This window comes from Carex rostrata, chromosome 6 (genome assembly GCF_964058835.1).
Source record: "Carex rostrata chromosome 6, lpCarRost1.2, whole genome shotgun sequence".
In the NCBI taxonomy this organism is placed as follows: Eukaryota; Viridiplantae; Streptophyta; class Magnoliopsida; order Poales; family Cyperaceae; genus Carex; species Carex rostrata.
In genome coordinates, this window is record NC_135923.1 from 10,332,426 (window position 1) to 10,358,334 (window position 25,909).

General features: G+C 35.2%; 2 protein-coding genes and 3 long non-coding RNA genes across 10 annotated transcripts; 2 read left to right on the top strand and 3 right to left on the bottom strand.

The window, feature by feature from the left end:
* Window positions 1-1,184: 1,184 nt before the first annotated feature.
* On the bottom strand, window positions 1,185-4,402 carry LOC144556008 (elongation factor 1-alpha). Its single transcript, XM_078304476.1, has 3 exons — window positions 4,277-4,402; window positions 2,837-3,320; window positions 1,185-2,340 (listed from the first exon to the last, which is right to left on the bottom strand). Exons 2-3 carry the CDS (start codon window positions 3,296-3,298, stop codon window positions 1,459-1,461), a joined length of 1,344 nt encoding a protein of 447 aa, XP_078160602.1. The 5' UTR covers window positions 3,299-3,320; window positions 4,277-4,402; the 3' UTR covers window positions 1,185-1,458.
* Window positions 1,185-25,909, bottom strand: LOC144556009 (elongation factor 1-alpha). 4 transcript variants are annotated; one of them, XR_013512172.1, is made up of 4 exons: window positions 25,800-25,909; window positions 24,347-24,830; window positions 22,918-23,952; window positions 1,185-1,319 (listed from the first exon to the last, which is right to left on the bottom strand). XR_013512172.1 is itself a non-coding variant. In XM_078304478.1 (3 exons), the coding sequence occupies exons 2-3, from the start codon at window positions 24,806-24,808 to the stop codon at window positions 23,071-23,073; spliced, it is 1,344 nt and encodes a 447-aa protein (XP_078160604.1). In that variant the 5' UTR covers window positions 24,809-24,830; window positions 25,800-25,909; the 3' UTR covers window positions 22,844-23,070. The 4 variants fall into 4 exon arrangements, 3 of the variants coding, with proteins under 3 accessions (XP_078160604.1, XP_078160605.1, XP_078160606.1); XM_078304478.1 differs by lacking the exon at window positions 1,185-1,319 and having other exon boundaries at window positions 22,844-23,952; XM_078304479.1 differs by lacking the exon at window positions 1,185-1,319 and having other exon boundaries at window positions 22,844-23,952; window positions 25,810-25,865.
* Window positions 5,140-5,979, top strand: LOC144556011 (uncharacterized). Its single transcript, XR_013512176.1, has 3 exons — window positions 5,140-5,476; window positions 5,575-5,625; window positions 5,956-5,979. It is a non-coding gene; the product is annotated as an uncharacterized LOC144556011 (long non-coding RNA).
* LOC144556010 (uncharacterized) lies at window positions 5,974-7,835 on the top strand. Of its 3 annotated transcripts, XR_013512174.1 has the most exons (4): window positions 5,974-6,026; window positions 6,529-6,614; window positions 6,924-6,996; window positions 7,773-7,835. It is a non-coding gene; the product is annotated as an uncharacterized LOC144556010 (long non-coding RNA). The 3 variants fall into 3 exon arrangements; XR_013512173.1 differs by having other exon boundaries at window positions 6,529-6,996; XR_013512175.1 differs by lacking the exon at window positions 7,773-7,835 and adding an exon at window positions 7,139-7,760 and having other exon boundaries at window positions 6,529-6,996.
* Window positions 16,434-16,987, bottom strand: LOC144556072 (uncharacterized). The gene is made up of 3 exons (XR_013512183.1): window positions 16,908-16,987; window positions 16,591-16,821; window positions 16,434-16,489 (listed from the first exon to the last, which is right to left on the bottom strand). It is a non-coding gene; the product is annotated as an uncharacterized LOC144556072 (long non-coding RNA).

Here is a 25,909-nt window from a genome sequence, read left to right on the forward strand (position 1 = left end):
AGAGTATTGTTAGGCACTGATCAGAAAGGAGGGGTGGGATTCTCGGGAAATGACTAATGAGACGCTTCTCGCGTGATCGGAAGAGTGACGAACTGGAAAAATAAAAGAGTTGGTGCGATTTGGAAGCAACAAAAAGGATATAGATTTGGCGAGAATCGTTTTTGCTGGAGTGAAGTGTCAATTTCACTTCTCCGTTTCACTGTAGAGGGAGAGGATGACGATTCAACTTTTCAAACACTGTCGAAGTTCCAACAAAGTAATTTCTTTTTCTCCTTTCCCTTCAGGTTTCCATTTTACTTGGTTTCATAGTATTCTCATTTTCTTTTTTTTTATAAATTTTCAAAGCCTAGGTAACGGCGCTAGAATAATTTTTAAGCAATACCAGTGGTTTAAAATAGATGTATACTGAATTCTTTCGGAAGAATTAAGCTTAAGCATACATCTATTTACGGCTTTTGATCAACACAATTCAGTTCACAATCAATTCTTTTTTTTTTTATGTTTTTTCTATTGAATTGAACTCTATTCTTCTTAGTTTCTATTGAATTGTGTACATGCACAATGTTCTTGAAATAAACATATGCTATGTGCTGGCGGATGGCTTGTTATTGGCTTCGCACAATTTATGTATAGATGAGAGAATGCAATAAGCTTTTCTGAGCAGCAATTCTTCTGAAATGACCACACATCAAATTCCATTAAAAAGTACATAGGAAGTGTTGTTTCAAAAACTAAATGCAACGTTATTGCAATTGCAAACCCAACACCATGAAACTTCTATTATATGTCACGTCTCAAAAAGAAAAGATATCTAAATGGCACTTGAAACATAACCTAATCAGAATCATGACATATATTGCTATTTGTTCTCAGTTAGAAATTTATAGTTCAGCAACAATATGTCAATAAACGCCCATTGGAAATAAAAGATATGTTTCTAAAATATGAAGAGGAGAAAAATGAGATACCAAATTCTGCAAAGTACTTCCTCATTCCAAACGTGCAGTATGCTGTTCCGGGTGTGGCTTTTGATTTTTTAGCTCCACCTATCCTAGGGATCAATGGAGGCTATTTTTCTAAAATTCAAGCAAACCGTGCTTATTCTGTTGAAACTTTTAAAAAAAAATCACAAAAAACAGCAGATAATGAATTAAAACAAAAAAAATGAAAAAGAACATAGAAAATATTCAGAAAAAACGAATTTTCACTAATATTAAATTCGAGTCACAGTCAACATTCAAAATAACACAAAAGAAGTGCATGACATTTTAAAACTTGACAGCGACAAGATAAAACAGACTTGCTAAAGTAAAGTCACCCTTCAAAACCATAGCACCCAGCTTGTTCAACTGGCTGCCCTAACATTACTAAACAAACCAAAAGACCATAACTCAAATAACACAACTAAACATCCTTCCCAGTTCCCATCAATTCACCAACAGAAAACATACCACCACCTCATTTCTTCTTGGCAGCAGCCTTGGTGACCTTGGCACCGGTGGGATCCTTCTTCTCCACAGCCTTGATGACACCGACGGCAACGGTCTGACGCATGTCCCTCACAGCAAACCTCCCAAGTGGGGGGTACTGGGCGAAGGTCTCCACCACCATGGGCTTGGTGGGAATCATCTTAATCATACCAGCATCACCATTCTTCAGGAACTTGGGCTCCTTCTCGAGCTCCTTACCAGAACGACGATCGATCTTGGTCTGGATCTCAGCGAACTTGACGGCAATGTGAGAGGTATGGCAGTCGAGCACTGGAGCATAACCATTGCCAATCTGGCCAGGGTGGTTCATGATAATGACCTGGGCAGTGAAGTTGGCGGCCTCCTTGGCAGGGTCATCCTTGGAGTTGGAGGCGACATACCCACGCTTGATATCCTTAACAGCAACGTTCTTCACGTTGAAACCAACATTGTCACCGGGGAGAGCCTCTGAAAGTGCCTCGTGGTGCATCTCAACTGATTTAACCTCAGTGGTCAGACCAGATGGGCCGAAGGTAACAAGCATACCAGGCTTGATGACACCGGTTTCAACACGACCGACAGGTACAGTTCCAATGCCTCCAATCTTGTACACGTCCTGGAGGGGGAGACGGAGGGGCTTGTCTGAGGGACGTTTGGGCTCATTGATCTGGTCAAGAGCATCAAGGAGGGTGGGGCCCTTGTACCAGTCAAGGTTGGTGGAGCGCTCAATCATGTTGTCTCCTTCAAAACCAGAGATGGGCACGAAGGGGATTTTGTCAGGGTTGTACCCAACCTTCTTCAAGTAGGATGAGACTTCCTTCACAATTTCATCGTATCTCGACTTCGAGTACTTGGGGGTAGTGGCATCCATCTGTAACACATCCAGGATATTTGTTAACAAATATTTTGAGAAACCAGTACTATCAAATATGACTCATGGGTAGGCTGCAAAAACAAATTTAAGCAAATAGGCCTACTAAATTAAACCTTTACAGAAATATCAACACTAATACCAACAACAAAACAAATATTGATCAAGTATTTAGAGAACAATCTACAATCTGAATATCTCAAAGGCAACTACTAAATAAACCTTTACAGAAAGTACCAATACCAGCAACAAAACAAATATTTATTTTAGTATTTAGAGAACAATCTACCATCTGATTAGCTTAAGATCTCAAAGGCAAACAAATCTCAAATCCAATTTTATTATTTCTAGCAAATCAAAGCAACTGGTAATCACTACATGTACTGCTGTTTAATCACATTGTTCAATCAAGCCTTGAAGTCAGTTACCAAATCGATCAAAATGAACAAACATTTTAGTATCAGCTAAAAGTAAAGAAACATGAGCTCAAATATACCTTGTTACAACAGCAAATCATCTGCTTGACACCAAGAGTGAAGGCAAGAAGAGCGTGCTCACGGGTCTGTCCATCCTTGGAAATACCAGCCTCAAAACCACCAGTGGTTGAGTCGATAATGAGAACAGCACAATCAGCCTGGGATGTACCGGTAATCATGTTCTTGATGAAGTCCCTGTGGCCTGGGGCATCAATAACAGTGCAGTAGTACTTGGTGGTCTCAAACTTCCAGAGAGCGATATCAATGGTGATACCACGCTCACGCTCAGCCTTGAGCTTGTCAAGCACCCACGCGTACTTGAATGAACGTTTGTTCATCTCAGCAGCTTCCTTCTCGAACCTCTCAATCACACGCTTGTCAATACCACCAAGCTTGTAGATAAGGTGTCCAGTGGTGGTGGACTTGCCAGAGTCGACATGGCCAATGACCACAATGCTGATGTGAATCTTCTCTTTGCCCATGGTTGGTTGACTTGTGTATTATCTGTCAAATACAAAGAAAAAAGTCCTTTCAATTAATAGCAGAAATATTCAACTATATTATTGATCCCATATACAACAAAATAAACTCTGAAATGTGTACATTTGACTGATTTTGATTAGGCAGTAATGCTGTAATGTACATCAATGACACTGAGGTAGCAAAATTAATTGGAAAACAAGTTATGATTTTTCTGATTATATACTGATATCTTTAGGAACAAAGGAACCAGAATGAATCAGGAACACCACGTCCTTGTTTTCATCAATTATTTTGCAAGTGCCAGAGATTTCCCAAGGAGAAGTGATTAGAAGGCATCCAATAGGATTCGAACCTATATATCAAAGGCCAAATGACCCCTGTCCTTCCCATTGGATAATGGATGCTTTCATCTCCAATTTGTTTACTCCCCTTCACGTTTCTAATATTATATACAAATACAATCGCACTAACAATAAAACAAATCTATGCAAGTTTCGAAGCTATCATTGTTAAAAAGGCAACTACTTCAAGCATTATTGAACAGTATCTTTACAAAGATGAGCTTTAAATTTTATTGAGCGTAGATCTACAAAACCCAGTAATAACATGAGATTGCAGTACTAGAATCGCAAGCTCAGGTTTCCAAAAATCTAGATCTGCGAATCCGAGGAACATAAATCCTATTCACAGACCAGATCTTGAATTAAATTACGTAAACTAATTGAACGTGCATAATAGTACTGGTGCAAACTGCTCAGATAAACAACTACTACAATTATATCTAATATTATTTCAAACAAAACAAAATTCCAAACTAAAGACAAATCTAAACTATAAAGAAGCAAAATAATTCCTCGATCTAATATATGAAACCGATTACAGGCTACGCAGATCTAACTATCGATTACCTACTTACCAAAAAGATGTAAAGAAAATAGAAAATATGATAACAATTAAGGGGGGAGTCTGGAGCTCACCTAGCAGGAGGAGGAATCGATGCAAAGAGCGGCGAGGGTTTCTGAGGGAGACAGGGAAGATTTCTAAGCTATTTATACGGATGGGCTCTCTGTTCTCGCTGCGTTAGGGTTTATGCATGCGCCGTTGGATTTCTCTGGTTGGACGGTGATTGGAGTGTGCCTTTCTCCCGTTTGATTTGCCACGTAAGACTGAGGTATCGTGGGGAGGTCCGAATCTGCTGTTTTTCTTGTAGAAAAGCAGAGCCTCCTTTTCTCTCATCTCAACCGTTCAGCTTTATCTCACGGCTTCAGTTGATTTAATAACTTTTATTTATACCCAGCTGACCTAGGGGTGCAAACGGGTTGGATATTATCCGATCGTATCCGCATCCGTATTCGAAAATTAGATACGGATATACGATATCTGAATATTCATGCGGATACGGATATAAATATGGTTTTGAATTTTAATTATCCATATCCGAATAGTAGATATATACCATATAGTTTACCATAAATTATGAAAACATTTATGTATATATCTACGGATATCCGCTATCCGATCCGTATCCGTAAGTATCCGTTTAATATCTGATCTGTATCCGTATCCGAAGATTAAAAGTAGATACGGATATAGTTTCACCACTATCTGATCCGTATCCGATCAATTTGCATCCCTACCTATTACCCGTTCTCTTATTATAAAACCTTAATTTTGGATGCTGGGATGAACAGTACACCCCCCTGATCTGCCTCACGATTTAGCATCGATGGCTGATGTTGTTTTCACCTTACGTCATCTGACGTCATGGTCTCATTCCTGTTCAAACCAATTTGAGCTATCGCTGTGACATTAAAAAAAAAAAAAAAGGAAAAATCACAGCTTGCGACATACAAAGGGAAAAAAAAAATTGGAAAAAAATCACACCGCCTCTTCTTGAGGGCTATCGGCGCGACAGGGAAAAAAAAGGGAAAACAACACCGCTTCCTCGGTTTCTCAGGATCGCGCACACGGCCACACCTGGCTACCGATTTCTTTCCCGTGCGCTACACGTGGCACGACCTCGCAACATGTTCTTTCCTCTATCACCGCCTTCTTCGGTCGGCCTATCCCTGCTGTACGCCTCTTGCAGTCGGTCCTCTATAGCGAGCCCATTCCTGACCCTAATCTCGAGGGAGGACGCAATTCCCACTGCCTTTGGTCTTTATCGCTGCTCCGAGGTACGGTACTATTCTCTTCATTCCAAACAAACGATTTCATTTCCCGCTAATTAAAACCTACCTTATTTTGATTTCTTCCCTCTCCTTATTCCGGACAGATTGTCTGCATTGTGGAAGACATTGTTTGCTTCAACAATTTCGCATACAAGGTAAAGTTATTTGTTGCTTTCAATTTTCCCCTTGTCAATTTTTGCACTACATATTGCCCTTGTCAATTACAATAGTTCCAGTATTCCTGCCATTACATATGTCATATATCAGATTGTCGTACCAGTACTACTTTTGGATAGGTACTGGTACCAAGGTATGGTACCGTTGGATGTGGTGTAGGTTTTATCTATTACACTTTCTTGTAATATTAATTTGATTTTTTCAATGAAATTGGTGGCATTTCCATTTTTCTCTAATAAAATAAATTAAGAGAAACATTGTTTATGAAATATGAATACATTTCATTCAACTTCAACAAATTTCTCCAGCTATAACAGGTGCAGGTTGTGAAAAAAAAACTGACTCAACACTTCCAATTTCATTACTCTTTATCCTTCAGGTATGGCTTCTTTTCTTTCTTTCATTTTATCTCTTTATTGCCTCCTTCGCTGTTAGTGAGTCTTACGTATTAGGATAACTAAATTCAATGCAGTTAGGGATGGGCCACACAAAAAAAAAACCTCAATTTCTAAATTTAGCTGCCAGCCACCAACTCAATTAATTTACTTTTTTCTTATTCCAATGGAAAACATGCATTTACAATATGCATAGCAAACCCGCTAAAGTTAAGTACCTTTCTTAAGTTGGGTCCTACTTCAGTACTGGTATCTCTCCTCATTGACAACTGATGTATGATGGTATGTATATGTGCATGATAATCTAACATTTCCAGAGATGGTATGTATATGTGCATGAGAAATACCCAGAGATAGAATATGAAGAGGTCATCATTGACAAATGCTGTATGATGATGTATATATGCATGAGAAGCTAACATTTTTTAATAACTTTAAGCATGAGAAGCTAACATTTCCCTCTCATATTTATACAATTTGCTGCAGTTGGTGAAGAACCCAGTTATTTGATGTTTTGGTCATACCTAACCTGTATGGTGACATCATTAGTGATCTCCGTGCCGGTCTCATTGGTGGGTTAGGTCTCACTCCCATGTACAATTTATTTTACACATTTATTCACATTGGATTGTACTCAAATCTTATTAATTTTGAAAGGAAAAAATTGGGGGAATTTCAAATGGCCTAACCTTACTGGGTTTGACATTGCGCTAACAATTCATGCTGGACCCATTCATACTGTTTACTACTAGTAAGACAGATCTGTGTTGTATGGTCGTAGTATACTCTGTATAATCCAAATAGTAATTATATTTTACGCTGTCTTCCGTTTTCCTATACATTTATTTGAATATGTTCGTTTTCCTTTGGAAACTTCTTAGTTACAATATTGGTGAAGATGGAATATGCCTGGCTGAAGCGGTACATGGATCTGCACCTCATATTGCTTGAAAGGTTAGTTGCCCTAAATTAAAAAATAAAGAAAAAAAAATTAAGCATTGGTATGCTAGCAAAATGTTTAGCTACGTGAAAAACTGCATACCTAATTATGTTAGCAAAATGTTTTGCAAATTAAAGCATGGTTTATATACTGCAGGAGGCTTTAATTTACCATAATAATTAGGAGACTTTAGCACAAAACAACACTACACAAACCTGATTTTAAACGAGCTAATTGCAAGAATAGAGCACTGCTACGAGTACCCAATAGATGCATCTCAATTTTGAAAGTTTTTCCCTCAACATTTTTTTTTATATATAGCTTCAATTGCTTGAACATTGTACTTTGTATTCATTTACTGCATATGTAGCTTACAAAATCTGAAATGTTTTTTGTTTTTTAAGCAATTCAACAAAATATACAACTACGTGTTTCTATCAAAATAACAAGTATATTTCTCAATTTTAGAAATCTCAGTTGCTCTTTTCTTTCTTGGCATTTTCTCAACTATTTTCACATCCAATGTAAACATGTATTTATGCATACACTAATAAACAATTTTACATCTAATTGAGTCTGCCTACACCACTTATATAAGCATATCATAACATATACCTTTACTACATAATTATTTTACTTACCATTTCCTGTAAGATTAATTGTATGGTACTATGCATACCATTTTCTGTAAGAGTGACTCTATGGTAATTATTTCTTACTATACCTTTACGAGACAATAAATTATGCAGTATTTGACTGTCTGTAACTCTCTTTGCCTTCCCCTTCCCAGTTTCAATCTTCCCGCAGCATCGTGCGTACCAGTCGAGCAATGATCTCCCCTGCAGTTGGCATGTACTGAAGGTAATTACTTTACTTACCATTCCCTATAGGAGTGACTCTATGGTACTATGCATAGCACGGATGGGTCCATACTACAGATCAATATCTTCGTTTTCAAAATCCTAACTGTCAATCCAAACAATTCAACATGATTATCATATGAATATGTACTTGCAGACCAAATTTCCTGCAACAGTATAAATGAGTATTTTATACATTTAAAACGAGTTCCAAAAGACTGGGTAAATTTGTTAATTTCTTAAATTACGAAAGACAGACATGATATTATGAAGCTTATAGTTTATAAAGGAATTACAAATCTCTCCTCCAATCCAGAATTCAGATTCAGTGCAATTATTCACTAATATATATATTATAATGCATGACTTCTAAGTGTCATTTAATTTTCCTGCTATGTTGTTCGACGTTCGACCTACACCTGACACCGGTACGGAATTGGAGCGATTGGAGCATTTTCAGTTACTGCGACGGCTGGTGATAACCAAGGATTAGCTCAGTTAAATTAAGCTTTTTATGCTTTCTAAGTTGCTACAATTTTTTCAAACTCTCTGTATTATTTTTCCCTTCCTACAAAACTTTTTGAACATTTTTCATTTGTTGTACACCTACTAGAAAGCTCTCATAACTTTACAATTATCAATGAAATCAAATGTCACCTTCAATTAGAACAATATATCTCACAACTTAAATTGACTAACTTGACATTAGAACAATATATCTTGACTGACTTGACGTTACAAATTACTCCATACTCAAAACTTTTAAACTGCACATATACAACTGTACATATTCATTTGACGCATAGTTTAAATCATTACTTTAAACTGCACATATTCATGACAGAAAATTTTGCGGAATAGCTGCAATTAGGCAACTAGTTATCTTGAAATAAAATAAACTCTCATAAGCTTTTCACGTGTCCTCTCTCATAAGCTTTTCACGTGCATCTCTTATTTACTCTGTTAAGTAGATAATTCACAAATAAGCCCTTCTAAGAAAAAAAAATTAAGAATTAGTTAAAAGAGCGGCTCTTTGGTCAGAGAAATTCAGATTTTATGGTGCTTAAGCATTCGTAAAAAACTTTTTTTTAAGGAAAAATTAGCGTCAAGTCCTCTTATTTTATTTATGATGACACTGTGTCTAGATTACGTTTTATAGAAAATTGCAAAGCATAAGCCTAAAAAATGACATGAAAAGCTAAGAAAAGAAATAAACTAAAAAAAAACATACAAAAGGAAATAAACTGCCAAAGTAATTAAAAGAGACTAAAAGGTGTTATCCCCAAATTGTTCTCATTGAACCTCTCTGACATCTGATTTTTACCAGAAATTATGAACCGATCTGATTTTTACCAGAAAATCTGAACCGATCTGATTTTTACCAGAAAATCTGAACCGATTTGATTTTTACCAGAAATTGTGAACCGGATCAGCATGTGACTGCACCAGTATGTAGCTCTTGATATATTTATTTTACCAATATGTAGTTGCACCAAATATGTTTTTCTTACCAGCATACTTGCATACCAAAATGAATCATGCATTAATCTTTGCATACCAGCATACCAAAATGCATTGGTACTGACTGGTACCGCCTAACCGCACCCAGAAACTTACTTATTTAACATAAACGAATAAAACCGTCAATAGTCAAAGATAGATCTTACACCAATGACATAAATTGTTTTTTTTTTAATTTCTAAAACCCATACTTTTTGTAACAGTAAATGCTTATATCCAAGGTTATAAAATGCGGTTTTCATGCGGTATGCGGAAGGCCACTGCATATCGCATATACGTTATACGGCCGCATATACAGATTTTTATGCGGGAGTACATATGCGGATTTTAAGATATAAATACTAATTAACACAATTCAAAATTAAGAAAATAAATAAAATATATGAAATATAGAGTATTTAAATTATCTGTGCAACCCTGTAATTTTTATTTAAGTTTATTTAAAAAAATTAGTTGTAACTGGTTGAATAAAGACATTATAAGGATAAAAGCATAAATCATAATTATAATAAAGTTTTGGATGAAAATTAATACATTACTCTATAAAGAAATGAACATCTCTATATTTAGAATTACATGAAAATTAATACATTACTCTATAAAGAAATGAACATCTCTATATTTTATTCATATTTTTTTAATTATTATTTTATTATTATTTGTGTGAATCCATTCAAAATGAATAACACATAAAATCCAACTATTTAGCAAATTTCCACCAAAGTTTAACCTTTGAAGTAAACTATTGCAATGAATATACCTTCATGTTCATAGAAGCGTGCTTTTGAACTATTAAATTTTAATACATCAACTTGGTTCAAGAGTAATTCATAAAGAGACATTCTAATTCTACTCTACATTATGTAATAGTGTTATGCTAATAATGGGACAACAATTATTAAATGGAAAAATCATGTAATGTTTACCAGTACGTGTTAGTGTAATAATCTAGAAGTCAATAATACGATAATTGATTATATATAAAGCTTTATTCATGAATTGGATGATTAATATCATTTTGTTGCCTTGAGTATTATTGCATTTATGGATCATTTCGAGTTCATGACTGAAATTGTGAAACTCCATAATATAGATGATATATACTCTTAAAAGGTCACTGACCAAGGTAATTAGCAGGAACACTAATTACCGCTGTAAGGTTAGTATGTGGATTAAATGATGGTCAAGTTTTACAGACCATAGACAAGGAGTTGTCATTTTAATCACATAGATATATGTTCCAGGAACATGATATCTGACAGACCCCGAATGAAACATTATACGGAATTGTGTTCGTGTCATTAATGCTTTCATTCAGTGTTAAGTTCTAAAGTATGAGGTATTCATCTTTCCTACTAAGAAATGTATATGTGTGATTGTTATCAAACGCTGTCGGTAAAATGCAGTTATAACGGCAACTCTTCGGTATACATGGCTTAGCTGAGGTAGTGATGGTTTACCAAAAGTACTATTGTCCCTCGTATCTCTATACGAGCTATAACATCACTGGGCCCCTTGATAGAATAAGATTATCAGCGCGCGGTATGATTACAAGAGTAATCATATTTGATAATCTGCTCAAGATCAAGAAAAGATTAAGTTTACAAGGATGACACACACCTACCTTGAAACTAATCTGATACCTATGAGACAGAAGAACAGACACAAGTAAATTGTTTACTGGATCGTGATATTGTACTGTACAGCATCATCTGTGTAATTGGATGGTCATGATGTGTTGCCAGATGCCGCTCATGATTATAGAAGTTAAAACAGTTTTAACTCTATTTATCAACATAACACAGATCCTATTGGGTCACACCATATAGGAGTTAATCGGAGAATCTTATTGTGATTGATTATAAATTGGTTATGATCAATAGTAAGATGGTTATAATTAATTATACGTGTTATAATTAAATTATAAATGTTATGTAAAAATAACAAGCAAAAACATTGGTTAATTTATAAACGTGTGTGACACATTGTATAAAAGTTAACCGGTTAATTTATAAATGTACAGGACACGTATAAATTACCGAAATAACAACCGCAAGAAAAATATATATAATTGGTCAGAATAATTATACGAATATTATTTGTATTCGGGCCGAGGACATTCGGGTCTTTTCAGATTCGTCCTTATCTGCATGACATGTCATCGACCCTATCCAGATGACACGTCATCGATCTTATCCACATGACATGTCATCCTTATCCATTCAATGGCATATCTTGTAAATAGGCCGAACTTGGAGGGCATTTTGGTATTTTGGCAACTGACCCTAAACCCTATAAATAGGGGTGGAGGGGTAGAGAGAAAAATCGCTAATTCACTCGTATCGTTTCGTGTCGAAATGAATCGGTATTTTATCTCTTTCTCGGTTTCTCTCCCAAATAGTGTTTCGGTTGAGAAAAGAAAGTTATACGTAGTTGACGTATAATCTTGCGGATTGTTGTGAAGTATATTTACAGGATCGATGAATAGTGTTTTATCGAATTTCGCGGTATGTCAGTTTTGCATATTGATGAAACCGAGCAACCGAAAATTCGTGTTTACGGGTTTTCGTCTTTTTCTCGTGAATAGTGTTTTTTGCATAATTCCGCAGTTTACGGTATTTCTGGCAGAAGAAATAAACCGCTCTCCGATTAGTCCTGGTGGATAACCGATAGAGGTATCACACGTGTGATACTCCGAGTCAATTCCTTCCTTGGTGAGGCTCTACTCGCTCGGTTTGCATTCCAACTGTGATTTGGAAACAAGGTATAAATATGTTACATTAATCTATTTAATTGGTAAGTAGATTAAAGTTTTAGAAATCAATCATGGAGTAGATCTGTAAAAAGATTAAATTGGGTTTTGATGCCAAAGGAATACTGAAGGTGGACCGCCTTAGAAAGTTTCCTGACATGCCCCGTTTAATCCTTGGCTTAAGTTAGAAGTAAAAATTTTTGTTTTACGTTCTTTCCGCAGCTTAAGCCTAAACGGGTTTTGGTTACAGCACCGTAAAAACCCCAACAAATAGAACGGAACATCAATTTATACTGAACCAATTGTAACAGGTAATGAAATATGTGATACTCTATTTGCTTAGATCAACAGGGCCGCACCAATTAACTCTGCATAAATTTTTTGCATGAAGTACCAATATTTTTGTTATTTACTTGCATATGAAAAGCATTTTTGATTTATCTTAGATCAATTTTAGTTTGTATGATAAATGTTGAAGCTTGATCCTAGCATTGGTGCTAGATCAGTAACAGGTGTCAAGAGGTTCAAATTTTATCAAGTTTTGCAATATGGTTTTCATTTTATCTAATTCTGGATTACTATTCACTTTGTTAACAGATGAATCTTAATGAGCCGATCAATAATGATGACATGGAGAATGAAAAGCTTGAGTTAATCAGATTAAGCTTCGAGACTTCTGATGAGTTGATCAAGGGAACACGCGCTTTTTTTTACGAAAGAGGCTATGGTTTATCCATTCGTAGCTCAAGGAAAGATAAGTATGTAGTTTTGGGGTGTGATAGAGGTGGTTGTTATCGAGACCCGCGCAATGTTTCGATAGAACAAAGAAAAAGAATAACCACAAGTCGTTTAACAAATTGTCCATTTAATATTAAGGAAAACGACAAGATAATAGGTTATGGACTATTGAAATAAAGAGCTACGAGCACAATCACGAAGCTTCGGTTGATGTAACCGGGCATTCTATATGTCGTAGGCTATCGCAAGAAGAAATCAAACGCGTTGACCATATGAGCAAATCTGGAATACCGCCAAGGCAAATTCTTTCTTCTCTTCGGCAAAATAACCCCAACCTTACTGCAATTTCAAAAACCATTTACAATGCAAAAGCAAAAATCCGCAAAGATAATCTAACGGGTCGTTCGGTCATGCAAGCTCTTTTGGAAGAGCTTGCCCAAGGCGGTTTCATGCATGACATGTTAAGTGAAGGAGGTCATCTCACTCATATCTTTTTTGCTCATCCATTATCGATAAATCTAACCCAAAACTTTCCCAATATCTTTATTGTGGATTGTACCTACAAAACCAATAAATACAAAATGTCGTTATTGGATATCATAGGAATTTCAAGTTTCAACACTTTTTTTTATTTGGGTTTTGCTTTTTTGAAAGGAGAGAGGGAGGAGGATTATGTATGGACATTAAAAATGTTTAGTAAAATTCTTGGTGAAAAAAAACCTCATGTCATAATAACTGACAGGGAGTACGCATTAATAAATGTCATTAATATTGTCTTTCCAGAGTGCACTCATTTACTTTGTGTGTGGCATATAGAGAAAAATATATTGGCAAAGTGTAAAAAATATTTTGAATCCGAAGATATTTGGGTAGTTTTCTTGAGTGCTTGAAAAAAGATAGTATATTCTTCGACTGAGGTTCAATACAACGAACATTGGAAATAATTTGAATCGAGCTACATGGAGAAAAAGAAAGTATTAGAGTATATTGAAAATGTGTGGCTATCGTTGAAAGAAAAATTTGTTAGTGCATGGACCGATGAACAGTTGCACTTCGGCAATCGTGCCTCTTCACAAGCAGAATCAGCATATGCCAAACTTAAGATGTATCTGCAAGTTTCAACTGGCGTTCATGAAGTGCGGAGCCAAATATGTCTTGTAATTGAAAATGAATTCAATGAAATTAAGGTACTATTGACATATCTTATATTCTTTAATTTGTTTTACCATTCTCATAAAAAATCTTTTCAACTATTTGTACTGAAGTTTTGTAGTTGTCAAAATGACTTAGTTTTGTTGTTGTCGAAATTTTTCTCATATGTGACACTTTCAAGAGAAAAGATGTGCCTCCTTCACAATTGCAATAGTTCATTTTTTAAAAACGTTGTTTTCTGTGTGTCTCTTTATGCTCTAAAAGAACTGCACAAAAAACTTATGAAAGCTAAGTTGGGAACTATGAGTGCGGTTTGTAGTTGACACTTTACAAAAACTATGGGTCTTCCTTGTGCTCACAAAATGAATAATTGGAGAAATGGGCCATTGATCCTTGACTTCATACACTCATAATGGCGGATTGATGGAAGGATCTTGAGTGCTTATGCGGTTACACACAACGATGACCATGATGATGGCTTTGGTGTCATGCTCGATAAACTTCGCACTAAGTATCAAGAATGGCCGGGTTTTAAAAAAGATATTGCTCGTGAAAGGATAAGTGAACTCCTAAATCAATTTGATATCCTCTTGGAACCTAATGCTCGACCTCCTAAAGGCCGTCCACCAAAGCTGAATAATAAGAGAGGCAATAAGTTCTACGCGACGAGATCCTTCTAGTTTTGAGTTTGTCGAAGCTTCCCGTCATTGTAGTTCGAGCAAATGAGTTTAGATAAAATTTTATATATTTTGTACCAGAGTTTATATTTCTTTAATTCAATATGTGTTTTTTTTTTCGTTTGGCTATCTTATGATTCTCGATTCTCTTTAATCAGCTATTTTTGAATTCACTATGGATTATTACAATATATTTTTTTATATAGTTAGATAAGCGTTGGATTTAAATTGATGGTCTACATTATTAATTAAGAGTTTGACTCAAATGTTGCTTTATTTTTAAAGTTGTTTTTATTTGCTAATATGTGTAATATGTGCTATAAGATACTGATGTACAATTTTGTTTGTTTCAATTATGAGTCTTTCTTCTAAAAAAATTATGAAGCAAAAAAGAGTAAGCGATCATATGAGCATAATTATCAAGTATGCAATGAGTTTAATAGTTCTACTGCAAATTAGAGAAATGAAAATACAAATATTTTATTCTAAATAAATATTGCGCATGAAATATTAATTTCATCTAGTTTGGTCAATTAGCAGAAATCGGTAGAATTTGGAACGGTAACTTTAGCAATAAATACCTTCCATTATTTAAGTTACTGTTAGAAATGCAAATATATTGTTTCCTTTATAAACTTTTGTATTAATTAATTGAGAGAGATAAGAGAGAGAGTACAAGGGTAAAATAGACATTTAGACATAAAATTTTCTCTCAGCCCTCAATTTAGTAATTATTGACCTTAAAATAGCACTCCCCATTTGCAAATTACTCATCTCAAAAGTATTGGAAACAACTGTCACTATCTTGACTATTAAAGGCAACGAATAAATCCCGGTTCTTGCTTATCATTAGTCCCACAACATAAATAAAAAACAGTTTGAATCATTTATATACATCTTGGTACATGGTCCAATAAATAACTGAAAATCCTCTAGGCCTGAGCCATATGTGTACTCTAATAAAATCATACCAATTCCCAATTGTGTATATGGGTTAAAATTCGCATATTGTGCTGCATTGTCAATTTTTCTATGCGGTATTGGGCCGCAAACGAATATACGGGCATATATACGGCTGTATAGATCGTATTTTATAACACTGCTTATATCGAAAACCAATTTAAGAACTCATTGAGACCTCTAAAACATATGAGATCCAAAGAAAGAAAGAAAAAACTTATAATATAGGAAAGGTTTCAGTTTGTCAGAATAAGTGAAAATTTTACAACTAGGTCCCTATTATTATTTATTATTGCTCAAATTACCCTTTGTCAGAATAAGTGAAAATCAACTTCTAGTTCATGGTTTCATATTCTTTTGATCAAATTACCCTTTTGCATTAATCTTTTAATCATAATCAACAATATGCTCTATTTGTTCACCTATAGAACAAGTCAAAACAATGTGCTCTTTTAATCACATATAACACATCTTGTAAATTTGGACAACACGTATAAAACATTCAAAATTAATACTCCAGCCCTTGAGTTTTGCAAAATGTACACTTTAGTCAATTAAGTGAACCAATCAACGTGCTAGATGTTCATTTAATTTCTATACAAAAATCTGAATCTCTTCAGGCCACACAAAAGAGGCTATCTCTTTAAAGAACTTGCATATAACAAAACAAACAAAATGAGATACTCTCAATACAAAATGGACTACTTTAAAGAAAGTTATGTATGACTTCAACATTGCTCGTGCATCGAGCTGCTTACATCATGAAGGCTTTGCAAATTGGTTGTTTTATTCATCATGAATTCACCAAAAATAGGAGCGGTTCATGATCGACCCTTCCAGCTATCTCCTACAAAAAAAGAAAAAAAAATAGATAATTTGAAATAACAATGTGCAATTTTAGTGAAATAACAATGTTTTATATGTATACATATATATATTATATTGAACCTGAGTCATAGATGCACTTTCCATACAATCAATAAGTAGTGGAAAAACAACACTTGATCTTCCCTAATAATTTCAAATAGAAAATACAAGATTACAAATTTAGTTTATAGAATTATTTTCAATTGAAATATAGAAAAATCCTACCGTTAGATAATTTATGTAACTATTTAGATATCCATATTCTTCATATTTTGCTGATATTGCTATGAGTGAATTAGATGTCTCAATTCCCTGAAAAAAAATATAAATAAGCATAACTTTGACCAGAGGCATTATTTCAATAGTATTGTTTTACCTTACAAATAGTAGAGTTTTACCTTACAAATTTGGTGTTGTGGTTCATTATCAGAGACATTATTTTCATTTTGCCCCCTTTGCATTGGCTGATTTTTCTTTAGGAACAATTATCTAAGGTTTGGTCATAAAAGTACCTTAGCATGCTTACAGCTTCACCGCGAGCCAAATTTTTCTTTCACTTATCTCGTAAGCGATTTTCATGATCTCTTTTAGTAAAGGGAAGGTTTGCCTGACCACCAACTTCTTGTCCCATCAGCTCATACGCATCTCTCGGCTTAATTCCCGAATCATCGGGTAAATCAATAGTCACGCCAAGAGGTTCTGGAATCTTACGTTGTGATGACATTAAACCAATTGCTTCATGGCATTGTAAAACATGATTATGCTCCTCATAAAAGCCAGACTTGGTATTTCTGTGTTTGCCGTATCAACTTGAGGGAAAAACGAACAGGGCATCCGATTCTGGTTTCAGCTCGGGGCCTTTTGACTTCACGATTTCGTTTGTCATTCATGCGATATCCTTCATTAGAACAAACAAACCGTCTCGATGTAATCGGTCCATCTTTTTTCTGATTCTTGAAATCTTTTCGGGTGAGTTTGGATCGTGCAAGGATTAGTGCAAGAATAGCGATTTTTGGGTTAGTGATTGAGAATAGTGCTAACCCAAGAGATTCAAGAATAACACTAACTTTGGCTATTCCGGATTAGTAGAAATGTTGTTTGGATTGTATGTTAGGAATAGCAAAGGCCAGCGGGTGCTAAATCGCTAACCCAACGTTTTCACGGAATAACGGAATAGAGCTAATCCTACGCTATATATTCTTAATTTTAGTTTGACGTTTGGATGACCCTGCTCTGAGAATAGCTCCGCTATTCTGAGAATAGCTCTATTATCTGAGAATTAAAGCCTATCTTTCCTCCATAGCTAATCCGAAAACCCTATGCTTCATCTAGTGTATCAAACTCCATACCAACATGAGGAGTTGAATCAACAGATTCTATCTCATCAAGAACCTCCATTTTACAAAGAAAAAAACTTATGATTGATTAAAGGCAAGAAGGCATGAGAGAATTTCAAATTGGTAAAGTAAATGAGAAATAGTGTTTTGATGAGATAAAATCAGAAAAGTAGAGACTGAGAGGAAGGAGAAAGAAAATTCGAGGGAAAAGCTCGTCTCTCTCCCGCCTAATCACAAACGATCTCACCGCGAGCAACAAGACGCGATGAGCGTATCTCACTAAGAAATCAAATGAAGAATGGGCAGGCTAAATATATTATTATATTAGAAGAATCAAATGAAGCCGTAAGATTATATTGAACGGTCAAGATGAAAGAAAATGAGGAAGCTGCTTTTCTATAAGAAAAGCAACAGAGTCGGATCCATCGTGGGACGCACGAGTATATTTATTCTAGATTTAGCCATAATATTTTTGTTAAAATCTCATAACAGCGTCGTTTCTCCCTAATAATTATGGACAACTCTAATTACTAAATATATGTTTTTGGATCGTCTCTTTATAATTTTGTGTAAAAAATCTATTTTTGTATCGTCTTTTTATAGTTTTGTTACGTTTACACCGTTGTATTAAAATTTGAGTCTAGATTGGACAAATATATTAACAATTCAAATTTCATTAAAATATTAAAGTATAAGTTTAAAAACTACAAATTACATATTGCATTATGTGTTGGCAAATTTGAACTTCACATAATAGAAAAAAAAATTAGAATAGAACAACAATTCAAATACAATAATATAAGTAAGATCTAAATTGTCTGAACAGTGCCACAATTTGTACGGACGATTGTTATGGGTTGGATTTTTGTCCAAAAGGCAGTGGATAGAAATTTATTCAAAGTAAAATCTAAATAGTCTGAATAGTGCCACAATTTGTACGGACAATTATTATTAAGTTATAAATCATTCATGCGAATTTCAAAACAGATCGGGCGATATGAATAAGCTTTGGATTGAATTTTATCTAAAGCTTTTTTTTGACAAAACTAGTTTTCATTGTTTATTATAAGAAAACTGTTTTTAGTTTCTCTTTATGGTTTCTTACTTCTACAAAATTCATCAGAAAATATAATATACTCACAAATATTTTGAACGATGATTGTTATAAAAAAGTCATTTTTGGCCTGTCTCCTTATATTGCTGAAGATATTGTAAAGTCTTCGGAAATAATTTATCTTCCATATGCCTATAATATATTTCGTTATGGTATTTATTACAAGAAATCTATTTCTGACTTGTCTCTTTATAAAATTATAATTTTAGACTTTTTGTAAAAATCCTCGAAAATTTATTTTTGGAATTTCTTTTCTCGGTAAAAGTTCAGAATCAAGGACGAATTTGCATAATTAAGTCTAGCATAAAAAAAAGGTTGGAGAGAGGGTTAAAGATTTTAACATAACAGTTTTAGCTTCGTGCAGTCAAAAGAGTGTTACGTATATTTTGTTTGATGTATGAAGTCAAACCACGTAATATTTTATTTCCCCCTCAAAATCTTTAAAAAAAAGTGCCAAGTTAATGGCAAATAATATGACAACTAAAATGAACTGCAAGCATGAGTTATTTCTGAAATTACCAAATTAATGGAAATAATACGACAACTAAAATGAACTGTAAGCATAAGTTATTTTTGAAATAATTAGCATAAGTTTTCCCCTCAAAATCTTTAAAAGTTGTGCCAAATTAATGACAAATAATATGACAACTAAAATAAACTGCAAGCATAAGTTATTTCCGAAATGACCAAGCAATAAAGGGGTGCATATGAAGAATGTAAGGTGTTAGTTTTTATATTAAAAAACACACAAAATGGAGAAGAGGCGTGCTGGAGTTAGAAAAAAAAATTAGCGACAATGTAGAAAAATATCTGAGCGACGTATTCACTAGTAACAAAACGTGACCATTATCCATTCGAAATGCTAATAACACACGACAATTATGTTGGACACGGTTTCCGAACCGTGTCTATATAGTATCAACATACACGATTAATAAAATCCGATTGTGTCAAGTCTTATAAAAAAGGCACCGGTAATGCTGATTTTTACACGGTCGAAGTAATTGTGCACAATAACAAAGCCTATATACACGGTTTCTACAAGGCATCCGTGTATTGTTTTGGAAACAATACAGGGTTTGTTATTTAGAACCGTGTATATTTTGTGTTTTGTGTTTTTTTTAACGACTTGTAATTGACTAGCAATCATATTTGCTAGCCATTAAACATACCATTAATATTACACATCCATTATTCAATAAATATTCAAGATCAAAGCATATCGAAAGCAATAATCAATTATACATTACAAATCACCGTTCACAAAGTCACATCCACTACTTCAAATGAAACAACAACACAACAATTAATAAACAAATTACAAACATCATCACACAAAGTACAAATTAATACTAGTAATTGTTGCCTGAGGATTGAAGTGACTTCTCCTTCAATTCTATATCTTACAACTTACTGGTGATGTTGCGTTTGAGAATTGACGCTTGCATTATTAAAATTGGTAGTGTTATCGCACCAGCCTGTCGATCCATTGATTACATTATGAACATTTATAATATTGTCTGCCCGGATTCTTTTTGTTCCCCGAAAGAAGTACGATATATGACTTATGATATCTCTTACAAGAAAGATTTGATGAGTAGTGATTATTTTGGCTACTCATTTCACCTACACAAACAAAAAATAACATTAATAAACTAAACATTATACAAATGTTGGCTAGTTTAATGGCTACTCAGTTCAAATCAGGCCCTAAAGCCAAACCCTGATCATTTCTGTCGTTTTTACATTATAGTCCTTTAACTTGTTTATTTTTGCAAACTTATTTAAAAGCTTGTTTAATTAAGAAGGACAATTCTCTAAATAATAAACTAAGCCTATCATAATTTCACAAATTTACAAGTTTGCAAGTTTACAAATTTAAGCTATTAAACCTGAAATAAGTCTTGATTTCACAGTGAGTAAGAGAGAGAGATCAGAATTCATTGTTGTTAAATAATTCGTTTTGAGTCTTCCACGCTTCGTATTTTGAATCCTTCTCACTTCAGAAAAATCCTAATGAACCAAGCTTACAAAGAAAAAAAGAAGGTAAATTTAGTGGTGTTCACACAGGGTTCAGAGAAAGTTTAAAAGAGGAAGAGACCGAGGAGGCGAGGAGCTATATTTATTTGATTAGACACGGAGATGCTGGGAATTAAAGACAGGGCAAAGTTTGAATAGGTGGCAAAAAAAACAAAAAAAAACCCTAAATACTAATCATACATGGTTTCAAAACAAATCTCGTGTAGACTTTTAAAAAATAGATGGGAAAAAACATAAACCCTAATTCCCAAGGGTTTATACATGGTTAATTGCATGCCTCATCCGTCTCTTTGTTTTCAGTCCCTTTTAAATAGCAAGGGCCCCCCTACTAAATAGTGTTCAGTGCCCCTACATTTGAGTACTTTGTTCTTTCATTTCACTTTAATTATCAGTGCATTCGTAGAATTTACAATTAACCAATTGTTACTGTATTGTACCATTGCTTTCCATAGTCTGTATTAAGGCATCCTCTCCTTCAATGTTAATATTTTCAATTTATTGTCACCATATTTATGCAGGTGTGATTTTACAAGCGCTAGCAATTTCCAAAAGGTTTTAGGTCGACTGATGGTATTCCAAGATAATTTAACTGGAAATCAGGCATTACTTGGACAAGTAAAAGGTTCAGAACTGCCCTTATGCATGTTCTGTATATAATTGGAAAAAGGTCGTGCATTTCAGATTTGGTAAATTTATAAATTTTCAAACTAATCTAGTATAAAGTTAAGTGGTGCGTAAAAAGAACAAAAAAGATGGAAAAAATGAGCAACTCGAATAAAATCAGGGGGGTTTTCTGTTGTGTTCACTCTTTGACTTTCAGTGGCTGTCATTGAGGTGTACAAAAATGGCCCCATCAAATTCTAACAGATGTAATTGCGCCTAGATTGTCATTTATAAACTCAAAAGTTAGGAATTAAAGATAACCTAGGATGGACAACTAACACATCTATGTTGATGATCTTGCCAAAATTAAGGAAATGCTTCCGACTTGTATAAAAAGAAAAAAAAAAATCTTCATATTCATACCCTCAAATCAGTGTTATGTGCTTATATTTTGATTAATAGAATAATAATCTGAAGAAGTTTTCCGTTGACAATTAGAAGCCCAAAGTAAAAAAAGAAAAAGAAATAAGGGCACACCCCTGAATTTACAATTAACTTCGTATTTACTGAAATGCAGCCTTTTTAATCCATATGCTGCAAACACAGAGCATTGCTGTTATCTGAATATGGTAAAACATTAAGTGTCTTTCGTAAATAAAATATTTACGTCATTGCTTTCCTCAGATTTCTGATAAAAAAATTTGTACTTCTTAGCTATGGCACGAGAGAAAGATACAAGGGAAGGTCACACTGCATGGTTAGTCATTGAAGATATTAGAAGGATGATCGATAATGAAGAAATATAATTTACCATTGATTTGAAAAGGAAAACTTGGGGGGAAAGAATATATCCTCTGTGGGTCTAGGGCATATAATTTGCAACTGATTAGAGTGCCAACCGGTTATCCATTTGTTATTAAAGCTAAATATATTATTTAACATCTATTTTGAAAATTTGAACATTACCTGAGATTCTGAGAATACTTTTTCTTACACAAATATATATATAAAGAAAGATTTCAAAAAATTTACAGGGGAAATTTCACTCCTGCTCTGTGGAATTCCAATTTGTGTCGTTGCTGCAAAAACATACACAATTTCTTCCGTGCTTTCCCTTTCGATAAGTGCTACATACAAAAGCATCCAGATAATGAAAAATGAAATACCAAATTCTTATTCAAATTCATTCCATACGTAGAACGGTTAAAAAGATGAAAAGAAGAACAAAACCACAGCAAACAATCATAAAACCGAATTCAGCTACTATTAAATTCAAGTCACGGTCAACATTCAAAATAACCCAACAGAAAGGACCCTTCAAAAACTTAGCACCCAGCTTGTACAACTGACTGCCCTAACATAAAACTAATTCCAACAAGACCGAAAGACCACAACTCAAATACTCTAATAACACAACTAAAATACCATCCTTCCCATCAATTCAACAACACAAGAAAACATAACACCTCATTTCTTCTTGGCAGCAGCCTTGGTGACCTTGGCACCGGTGGGATCCTTCTTCTCCACAGCCTTGATGACACCGACGGCAACGGTCTGACGCATGTCCCTCACAGCAAACCTCCCAAGTGGGGGGTACTGGGCGAAGGTCTCCACCACCATGGGCTTGGTGGGAATCATCTTAATCATACCAGCATCACCATTCTTCAGGAACTTGGGCTCCTTCTCGAGCTCCTTACCAGAACGACGATCGATCTTGGTCTGGATCTCAGCGAACTTGACGGCAATGTGAGAGGTATGGCAGTCGAGCACTGGAGCATAACCATTGCCAATCTGGCCAGGGTGGTTCATGATAATGACCTGGGCAGTGAAGTTGGCGGCCTCCTTGGCAGGGTCATCCTTGGAGTTGGAGGCGACATACCCACGCTTGATATCCTTAACAGCAACGTTCTTCACGTTGAAACCAACATTGTCACCGGGGAGAGCCTCTGAAAGTGCCTCGTGGTGCATCTCAACTGATTTAACCTCAGTGGTCAGACCAGATGGGCCGAAGGTAACAAGCATACCAGGCTTGATGACACCGGTTTCAACACGACCGACAGGTACAGTTCCAATGCCTCCAATCTTGTACACGTCCTGGAGGGGGAGACGGAGGGGCTTGTCTGAGGGACGTTTGGGCTCATTGATCTGGTCAAGAGCATCAAGGAGGGTGGGGCCCTTGTACCAGTCAAGGTTGGTGGAGCGCTCAATCATGTTGTCTCCTTCAAAACCAGAGATGGGCACGAAGGGGATTTTGTCAGGGTTGTACCCAACCTTCTTCAAGTAGGATGAGACTTCCTTCACAATTTCATCGTATCTCGACTTCGAGTACTTGGGGGTAGTGGCATCCATCTGTAACACATCCAGGATATTTGTTAACAAATATTTTGAGAAACCAGTACTATCAAATATGACTCATGGGTAGGCTGCAAAAACAAATTTAAGCAAATAGGCCTACTAAATTAAACCTTTACAGAAATATCAACACTAATACCAACAACAAAACAAATATTGATCAAGTATTTAGAGAATAACCTACCATCTGATTAGCTTAAGATCTCAAAGGCAAACAAATCTCAAATCCAATTTTATTATTTCTAGCAAATCAAAGCAATTGGTAATCACTACATGTACTGCTGTTTAATCACATTGTTCAATCAAACCTTTAAGTCAGTTACCAAATCAATCAAAATGAACATACATTTTAGTATCGGCTAAAAGTAAAGAAACATGAGCTCCAATATACCTTGTTACAACAGCAAATCATCTGCTTGACACCAAGAGTGAAGGCCAGAAGAGCGTGCTCACGGGTCTGTCCATCCTTGGAAATACCAGCCTCAAAACCACCAGTGGTTGAGTCGATAATGAGAACAGCACAATCAGCCTGGGAAGTACCGGTAATCATGTTCTTGATGAAGTCCCTGTGGCCAGGGGCATCAATAACAGTGCAGTAGTACTTGGTGGTCTCAAACTTCCAGAGAGCGATATCAATGGTGATACCACGCTCACGCTCAGCCTTGAGCTTGTCAAGCACCCACGCGTACTTGAATGAACGTTTGTTCATCTCAGCAGCTTCCTTCTCGAACCTCTCAATCACACGCTTGTCAATACCACCAAGCTTGTAGATAAGGTGTCCAGTGGTGGTGGACTTGCCAGAGTCGACGTGGCCAATGACCACAATGCTGATGTGAATCTTCTCTTTGCCCATGGTTGGTTGACTTGTGTATTATCTGTCAAATACAAAGAAAAAAGGCCTTTCAATTAATAGCGGAAATATTCAACTATATTATTGATCCCATATACAACAAAATAAACTCTGAAATGTGTGCATTTGACTGATTTTGATTAGGCAGTAATGCTGTAATGTACATCAATGACACTGAGGTAGCAAAATTAATTGGAAAACAAGTTATGATTTTTCTGATTATATACTGATATCTTTAGGAACAAAGGAACCAGAATAAATCAGGAACACCACGTCCTTGTTTTCATCAATTATTTTGCAAGTGCCAGAGAATTCCCAAGGAGAAGTGATTAGAAGGCATCCAATAGGATTCGAACCTATATATCAAAGGCCAAATGACCCCTGTCCTTCCCATTGGATAATGGATGCTTTCATCTCCAATTTGTTTATTCCCTTGCACGTTTCTAATGTTTAAACATATACTAATACAATAGCACTAACAATTAAACAAATCTATGGAAGTTTTCTAAGTTATCAATGTTAAAAAGAGAACTACTTAAAGCATTATTGAATAATATCTGCATAAACAGGAGCTTAAAACCTTATTGAGCTGTGATCTACAAAAGCAAGTCATAACATGAAACTACAGTACTAGAATTGCAAGCTCAGATTCCAAAAGTCTAGATCTGCGAATCTGAGGAACATAAATCCCATTTCACAAACCAGATCTTGAATTAAATTACAGAAACTACAAGGGTATAATAGTACTGGTGCAAGGCTGCAAGCGGTTCAGATAAACAATAATACAATTCTATATATATCTAACACTATTTCAAACGAAACAAAATTCCAAACTAAAAGACAAATCTAAATTATGAAGAAGCAAAATAATTACTCGATCTAATCTACGAAACCGATTACAAACTAGCAGATCTAACAATCTATTACCTACTCACCAAAAGATGCAAACAGAATTGAAAATATGCTAAGAATTGAAGAGAGATCCGGAGCTTACCTAGGAAGACTCCCAGGAGGATGAAATTAGGGAAAGAGCGGCGAGGGTTTCTGAGGGAGGCTGCCAATGTTCGTAAGGTATTTATAGGGATGGATTCGTCGTTCTCTCTG